This window comes from Crassostrea angulata, chromosome 4 (genome assembly GCF_025612915.1).
Source record: "Crassostrea angulata isolate pt1a10 chromosome 4, ASM2561291v2, whole genome shotgun sequence".
Taxonomy (NCBI): domain Eukaryota; kingdom Metazoa; phylum Mollusca; class Bivalvia; order Ostreida; family Ostreidae; genus Magallana; species Magallana angulata.
Window position 1 is genome coordinate 47,117,253 of NC_069114.1, and position 9,684 is coordinate 47,126,936.

At 34.6% G+C, this 9,684-nt stretch overlaps 1 protein-coding gene across 1 annotated transcript; it reads left to right on the plus strand.

Annotated features, from left to right (window-relative positions):
* Positions 1–46: 46 nt before the first annotated feature.
* LOC128180404 (failed axon connections homolog) lies at positions 47–7,500 on the plus strand. Its single transcript, XM_052848501.1, has 6 exons — positions 47–295; positions 2,932–3,067; positions 3,507–3,703; positions 5,251–5,456; positions 5,757–5,873; positions 6,093–7,500. Exons 1-6 carry the CDS (start codon positions 213–215, stop codon positions 6,248–6,250), a joined length of 897 nt encoding a protein of 298 aa, XP_052704461.1. The 5' UTR covers positions 47–212; the 3' UTR covers positions 6,251–7,500.
* The last annotated feature ends 2,184 nt before the right edge of the window (positions 7,501–9,684 follow it).

Sequence of the window (9,684 nt, forward strand, 5' to 3'; positions counted from 1 at the left end):
GCGTACTTAATAAACGTCGTATTTTCAAGACTTGTTAATATATCTAATGTTTTGATAATTTTAGTTAGCACATTTTTACGGATATGCTGTGGATTATATATAATAACATAGCCTATGGTTTCGTGAAAATGGTAGATTCCTACGTAAATTGTCAGACACTTTTTTGAAATCCCGTCCACAACAGCTGGCCCGAGGATCTGAACAAACGAAGTATGCTGTCACAAATCTTGATTGCAGTTTTTGTTATTGTACTCACATCACTTTTATGCAAAATTGGACATTTCCTATATAGACGGTAAGTATATATTTCATTTTTATCTTCTAAATAATATTAACAGCAATATTAGTAAATGTGTAATTTGCATGGCGAAAATGTGATTTTAAATTGTTTACTGGGGTTCTGATATGCATGCATGCAGCTGTTTCTGAATGGCATTCCTCTCCTCTCTCGATGTGAATCTAGTAATTGGTAGTGCTGGTAGCTAAAAATAGATCTTCACTCAAGATTTTCTAATTCGATTTCATTTTCTTCCACCAAGTCGACACACTGATAGATGCTTATTTCTATACAGGCCTGTCGGAGTTTTGTTGACAAATGACCTAGTCTCCTACAATGTCTAGAGCTCGCGATAGTGTCACTGACCAGACATATACAATCGCTTAGGGATGAAAAAAAAACATCTTTTATTAAAAGCGGGGCTTTTTATATATAATAAAATTCTTTTCACCAACCAGTTCAATTCTCTACATAGAATATTGCAATGGAAAGTTAATAAAACTGTGCATACATACGTACCAAAACCTGTACCGTACATATAATTAAGATATTGGGGAAGGTTTCCTAAAAACTTGGTCAGTTACAGTGACATTTTTCATGCATAATTACCTTTTTATATCCCTTAGTTATATTGTATCTACAATAGAGCATTAGAACTTCTGTACGATTGAATATCGTATTAGGTCGGAAAATGTGGGACTCGCACCAGAATCTCTCGACCGAGAGGCCCGATTAGCTTTTAAAAACCGTTGTCAAAGCTTACGGAGCTGAGTCTCTATATGGAATTATTTTCTTTATAGAACGCAAAACATTATCAATCACTATAAACACCTACGTACAGAAATTAATTTTCCGAGTAAGGAAAGTCCAGAGAGTTGAATAATACCACTGTGTTATATATATCCAGTAGTATATTATATTCATGCAAGTATATATATTGACTCTACCAGTTGATACTGTTGTAGGGACGATTTATAGAAGTCTATCATTATCTTTATTCATAGTAATTACGAATCCATACTAACAAGTTCAGTCTTCTCGATGCCGACAAGCCAGTATATGCTAATATTTTGAAGATCATTATTGGATTCTAAAGATCTTATGGAGTAATCATTGTGACACGTGGCTCCAAGTGAATTAATGCTTACGAAAAAGTAAAGTAAATAAACTAATGTATCATTAATATTTAAAAAAAACAACAAAAGATGTAATATCTAATTTTCTCCCGTCAACTTAAAGCACCACCTTGACACAGTTTTAAAATGGACCCCCTCCCGCTGGGTTCAGGTCAGTTTCAGTGAAAAGCGATGTGTAAATTGGAAAAATGACTATGGCTCTCAGTCTGTTTTCTTGAAACAAGCGACAAACAGACCATACACAGTGTCAAAGAAATTCGAAACAATATACATACACACACATACACCACACTATTTCATTATTATTCTATGTTTCAGTCGCTTGTCCTCTGTCTCCATGGTGATGATTCGTTAGTGAATATATATCCACAATGTTTAATAAGCAAAGCTGTTCTACTACTAGCACTCTAAGACTTTAACAGGTTTCATCAACACTTTAATACAATATAATTCCCTAAACAAGGTTTATTGTGAAGCATTACTGAGATAACAGTTTACAACACGTACAGTATATAGTGTTAGGTGGCCTGACACACTCAGTATACAGTACCGATCAAACCCAACCTAACACCAGAGTAAACTCCAACAAAACCAGGCCCTGGGTTTACTTGGGGTTTACGCTAGGTTTTCCTTTTGAAAATTTGGGTCCACTCGGGGCCGTTTTACTTTGGGTTTACATGGAAATTGCTTTTGAGGTCAACTTTACGCACTGAAGTGTGAAGCAGACCCGTCTTTTATATTACCATCCTACTGCCTATAATTCCTGCCCCTTGTATATTCCGAATACACAGTTAGCGTCTGTTTTAAGGGGTATACTTCTAACTGGGTTTACTCTCTGAGTCCTCTCTGGGTTTACTTTGGTTTTACTCTGGGTCCACTCTAAGTAAACCCAGAGTAAACCCAGAAAGTGAACCCAGGGTTTAGTTGGGGTTTACTTTCTGTAAGGTTGGGTCAGATCGGTAATGTATTACTGAATATTATTAACTCTATTTTATGAAATATGATTTCCCTATTATGGTGTCCTACTTTAGTTAAAATTCCATTGCGCATGATTTTGCGCACTTGTTAGATTTTTTTTCGATACATTTTGATTAAATTTATGATTGAACACAATAAACAAATTACCGATACAATTTTAAAGTAAAATCTGATTTTTCCATTACGTAATTACCGTATATACGTAATAAGATTTGATTGACATAACAGAAAAAAAAACCCAAAAAATAAAAAAAATTACGTGATGGGCACCTAGAGCAACCCGATTTAACTTAAAGAATAACAACTGCTGGTTTAATAATCATACAAATAAAAAAGTATTCAAGGCATCCGAAAGAGCGACATATTGGTTGTTTCAGAAAACGGTACTTATTAATACTGATTTGAAGTACGTGCATGTATATACATTTTTTGAAGAAACCCCGAATTACATCCGCAGAGAGAGAGAGAGAGAGAGAGAGAGAGAGAGAGAGAGAGAGAGAGCGAGCATGGCACATTTTAATCCTTGAGTTATTTTCACAGCTCAAAACGGCGTCACAACGTTTCCCCAGATGTGGTCATTTTGTACCAAATAGGGCGGGGTCCATTTGCCCCCAGTGTTTCGCCGTTTCCGTTAAAGCTGGAGACCTTCTTACGAATGACCAAAACTCCCTATGTTGTGAGTATGAATCTAGAGACAGCCCAATAAAGTTCAAGTTTTTGTTAATTTATTTCCTCGATATTCCTTTATTTCTAGCACAAGACACAGACTGAAGATTTCTTGTAAATGCTCACATGTATAAATTTTCAAGATGAAACAGACATTGAACCAATGTGTTGTGGGAAAATCCCATTATTGAGGACTTTATTACCAATTTTTATTATTCAATAATTTGAATATTTTATTTGATTTGGCACTCTTTATGAAAAAGAAGAAACAGAATAGCATTGTTTATAGTTGACTTTGTGGTGAGTAAGTATATAACTTCCACAGACACCCGACGTATATATTTTTCTCCTATATATAAATAATTTGTTTATCTATGAGAAAAACATAACGTCAGGTGCCTGTGATTATTTCGGTATGTCAATTGTCTCTATACTTATACGTGTTGTAGAATGACCATTCAGCGAAATTCTCATCCAAAAGGAAAACACCTTGGATGGAGTATGACGGAAAATCAATCGCAGACTCACAGTTCTGCGTGGAATATATCAAGAAAAAGAGAGGAATAGACGCCAGTAAACACCTGAGTCCCGCCGAGCGAGGCATCGCACGGGCCTTCCAGAAACTGACCGAGGAAAACCTCTACTGGTACTTGTATAACATCTTGGAATCTTCTTTTTTTATGTTATACATATCGATTTCAGTCGCTTTTCACCGACTAGGAAGTGTATTTTTTGAATCGTCAAAGAATGGAAGAAATAGATACCGGTATCCTGATACATTTTAGTCCTAAAATACGAGTGACTGAGGCCATCGGCGTCAATGATATCTTATATCTGTTTAGTGTATTAATTAATTAAACGAATTCACAATTTAATTTCAATATGTACATTCCTTCATATATCGTAATGCAATTCCGTCCAATGGTTCTTATATTTGAAACAAGTGGTTTTTTTTATTGCTCTTTTATTATCATATTTCGTGTCGCGTATTTCGTGCATATTTCGTGTCGCGCGGAAGGCCGGGATGACATCCTGTATATTGATTATAACAAGCATATGTAATTTGTACTTTTTTATATCCCGAGTCAATAAAAAGTGTCAGTTAAACAATAGAATGCTTCGTTTTTCGTTCATATATGGTATATGGACCCAACAGTTGCGTACAACGCTGAAATTACATAACCGGCGTCCGCTGGTAAATTACTTTTTTGGCAATGGTCGAAAGTGTCAGATCCCGTATTAATTATCAGAATTTTTTTTATACATTCATCCATAAAAAATCTAGATATAGCTGCGTTCCTGAAAGATCGTTTAGAGAGGAGCTAACAGACAGATCCAATATCCGTTGGTCTTGAACAACAACTCGAGCTATAGCGTAATTAAATGAATATACACGTACATGTGTCGTGCAGTTTTCACGCGGATACATATACATACATACATACATGTATGCACTGGCTGATTCAAATCAAAGCAAAACCATTTACAAACTAATGGTAGTCAAGTCTATCGCAGTCTCCCCATAACTACAGCGATTACGTTAGATCTACATCAGTATACTAGTAGTTTATTACGTATAATCATATGTTTCCTTCTCTGGACACTTACTCTTTATCCGAATGTCTTGAAAAACGTATATGACTGTACGTAAAAAAATACTTTGTGTTGATGATTTTAGGACAGTGTCTAAAGACGTAAAGGCAAGATTAAATACATAAATAGTGAAACATATGACTTTATTATACCTCAATATGATTATTCTACATAACGCGATATCTGATTGGTTGTACACAATCACGTGCTAGGGCAATAAAACTTCATATTTCCCTGTCATCGTCATAATCTTCATCATATTTCACCCCCTCGAATTTTCATTCCATGCTTATAAAAAATCCCGAGGATGAAAATACGATGCAATTAAATGATTATTAAAAAATCGTTTTTAATCCTTTTCATTTCAGAAACTATTATAGAAAAAACCACGTTATTGCTTTACTAGAATTGAAAAACGATTAGAAACCGATGTATTCTAATTCATCACCTGTCGTTCGGTATAATAAACAATTTATTGCATGGACGTTCGGGAAATATGATTTTTCATGGGGGAATAAATCTTCATATTTCCATCACAATCATGCAACAAATGTATAATATGTAATACACAAGTTTAACCTCTACTTTTGATTGTGACAGGACCATGTGTCTCGAGATGTTCGGTGACGATATATCCACGGTTAAGAAGGTCATACCGTACACAGGGCTCAAGCTCTGGTTCACCCTGTGGTTCTTGAGGCGGGTCATTAGACAGGAGACTTGGGGGCACGGGATTGGTCGACACACCCCGGACGAGGTCTGGTCCATAGCCGTCGACGATATGACGGCCATCTCCAGTTTTCTAGGTAAAGCAAAGTATATGAATTTGCATGCAGCATGCAACAAATTCCATTCTTAAAATTGGATAAGTAAGTAAAGAAGTAAAGCTTTGAATATATTCCACGGTTAGACATCGAAAATCCTCATACGCTGTAAAAATGATCTTAAGAGAGCTATCATCAGTTTGATCGTTTTAATTCTGATGCACAGGGCACCTGACGTTTAAAATTTTGTTCATAATAAAAATATTACGTAGGGGTATACAATATATATTTTTAATAAATAACGTCAGGTGCTTGTGTTCTGATGTTGTTTTTTGATGACAGGGGACAAGGAGTTTTTCATGGGGCCGGAGCCCAGTGAGGTGGACTGTGCCATGTTTGGTATGTTGGTGATGATATTGTGGAACATGCCCGACTCTAAACACGAAAAGTACGCCAAAGGTGGGTGTCTGGGCCGCTCTATAGGACCTCAATATATTTTTTTATAGTTTTGTGTATATTCCTTCGATTATTGTTTCTTCATGCACATTCCGAATGAAGTACAGTTTTTAAAAAATTATCACAGTACGTATTCGTAAAATACACGCATTGTAAGCCGGTGTGTTCTTATTGCCATATTGGTGAGAAATATCATTAAATCAAGATTTCTATCATTTTCAGAACATTTACCAAATTTGATGGAGTATTGTGAACGCATGAAAGCCCGGTTCTGGCCGGATTGGGATGAACACATCCTTACTAGCGACAGGTACCAAAACGATGACGGAAAAATATACTTCAAAGAACCAGGCGATTCAATTTTTCGAAGTGAAGATTGATTAGATATTGATTATCGACTTGAAACAAAATCACTTGTGAATATTGTTTTTTTAATATGTTTTGTAAAAAGAGCATGATTTTTTTTATCATCAATTATACATATTATCATAAGAACAATTAAGTGCTTTTTTGTTACTTTTAACATTGTCGTTACTATTACTATGTTATTTATTTTTTGTAAAAATCACACTTTTATACCTCGTATGAGGCAGCAAAGAATGCATTTTATTGTTTATATTACAGTCTCTCTCTCTCTCTCTCTCTCTCTCTCTCTCTCTCTCTCTGAATCTCACTTCAATTATCCATATAAAGTGGTTCAGAGTAAGTCATCTATCGTTGTTGTTATTCGGTATGTTGCAAAAACGGAACAGCTCATTCTTCCATATACAGATCATATACCACAACAACAGCAGCCACTTTAAACCATTTGCGTTTGAAGGCAGATGTTTTAAAAGGTCCAAAATTGCTCAAAGAATTTATACATTCATAACAGGGCAAATTGATCGATTCTGGCTATATCGTAATTCGCAGTCCTGTCAATAGCTGTATAAATACATCTTAAAAGAAGGGAGAAAATGCTTAAACATAACTCATTAGATGTAAATTTACATTATTGCAATCTTGTATATTGTTAAATGAAAACGGCCCTTCATACATGATATAATCAGTAGAAGTAAATGCAATAAGAAGCAGTTTTTTTAATAAAGCACCTGTCGTTTGTTAATTTTTTTTTAATATTTGGAGTTTCATTATGAAATAAATGACTATCGCACTTTTGATAAAAAGATAACAAAACAAAAGTAAACAGGCATTAATTTATTCCGAATACAACTTAATTATTCATTTTAATGAACAAGATAATCTCACACTTTCGAGCAGTTTTATGCATGATCAGGTATCGCTGTTGCGGACATGTGGACGCTGAAATGACGTCACACACATTCTCATATTTCGAGATAAATATATCGTGTTCACTAAATATAGATTGCTTGGGTGGTTTGCAGAAGATCACAATTCCTGGGTATTAATACCCCTATAACCCACTGTTTAGTTTTGACGTATTTGTTATGAAACCGATTTCATAACTCGCCACTATATGAATGATATAATTGAAGATTAATACAATATTGTCATTGTATAAGGATTTGTGCATGGAAGCTATTTTTAGTTTCAATTCTTTGTTGATAACTGAATTTTAACGAACTTGATCATGAATAAAATAATCCCAAACTAATATTCCTTCTCGGAAGGTTAATGAATACATTAACATAAATGAGAACTGGAATTAAACTCGTTTTGTAAAAACATTTATAGCAAAGTTTTATTTTCCCTTTTTGGTGGGGGTGGGGGTGTCACGGTAACCTACGAAAAATATAACGGTACTACGGATATAAGAAATTGAAGCTCCATAGACAATTTTCAGCGACCTAACTCTATATGGTATATACTATATAGCTTACTCAGAATATAACCCACTTTTCATTGGCTGATTATTTGTTCTGCGCCAATCATGATCAATTTTTTTAAAAATTTTGTTTACGGCCGTCTTGAAAACTGACTTTGCTGTAAACTTTGAGAAATTCTTAACGATTAAGAGCATCACTAATAAAACATTAAGCGACTGTTGATTAGATGAAAAATGGGTGATGTTCTAACATAATACAAACTTACAATGCTACTTTTCCTTAATACTTACTGTAAATTGTCATACATAACGTGTATGATATATTGTCGAAAATGACTTTACAACAGGTTAGCGAGGATTTTATATAGTATATTTCTAAATGTTTCATTTTACCCACGTAAATGAAATTAACATGAGAGTGACGTACTTGATTAAGCGGAGGACGCATTTCGCCAAAAAATTATAAATACTATAGCATTGAATCATGATTTTTTGAAGTATACACTCTCATAACTGCCGCGGTGTGTGCATACAAATTGAGTAACGCGCGTTAGCGCGTTATGAAAATTTGTATGCACACACCGCGGCAGTTATGAGAGTGTATACTTCAAAAAAATCATGATTTAATGCTTATATTTACATTTTTTAACTTCTTGCCTTGTCTGCAAATGTGAATTATACCTTAAAATTCCGATCTTATCCTAAGGGTAAGTTAACATTAATGGAAGAGCCACAGTAACAGCCACAAGCGTGAACTTTGATTTTCGCTTGTGACGTTGCAGTTTACAGCGTTCAACGTTTGTGATGTCATAATAAAACTCGTCAATTTGACCTTTGACTACTTGTTGCATTTAGAGGCATTTAAACATCACGGAATTTAATGGAAAAACACAGTAGAATGTAAATATTAGTAGTTAATACATTAACAAAACAGTAACTTATGCCTTGAACGCCAATGTACAGTCAAATCATATCAATACGCAATGATCTCAGCTGTCTATTCGACACGAAATGTCTAAGCACGCATTTAATTTAATCTCGTTTTCTTATAGATAGAAATAAAATGTACATTGTAATCACAATAGATTCAAAAATGTTGTGCACACGAGACATTAAATATAACTTTTAGTGTACCGGTAGAAAATAAACACCGCTTGTTTACAAGTTATAACAGAAATTTTATATACATATTCCCGATCACTTAATCTCTTCATAGTAGAGTGTCGCAGTTTTATAAATAAATCTATATTTCTTCATTATGTTATAGTACCGAGATGACAGATCACATGGGATCGACACCGACCAGCACCTGATGAACAGTGAGGTGTTTTTGTCATTCAACTCTAAATCTAATCTGTTTACTATTTCATCCTACACCTATAAACAAGGCCCAGCGATCTCCGTCACTCTCACTGTGTAAAGCAAGAACGTGAAAGAAATCCGACGATTCATTTAAATCAAGAGCAGATAAGTGAACATACTTTAAAATTGAAATCACTCGCACAAAATATATCAAATGTCATTATAAGATCACACAGAGATGATATCAAATGTCATCACATGACCATACAGTCGTGATATCAATTGACACTGCGGTATCACAATCAGGATATCGAATGTCTTACAGTGTAACAAAATCATGATGTTAAATGTAATTACAGATGTGCAGTCATGATGTACTAGTAAAATGTCATGAAAGAATCATAGTCGTGATATCAAATGTCATTACAAGATTGATCAATCAGCAAATAAATGTAATTTGAGAATCATACAGTTGAAATCAAATGTCACAAGAAGATCATACAGTCGTGATATCAAATGTCATGACAGGATCAGACAGTTGATATCAAATGTCACTAGAGGATCATACAGTCGTGATATCTCAAATGTCACTAGAGGAACATACAGTCATGATATTAAATGCAACTACAAGATCACATCGTAATGATATAAAATGGCTTTACAGGATCATACAGTCTTGATATCAAATATCACTATAGGATCCTAATAGTCATGATATCACGACAG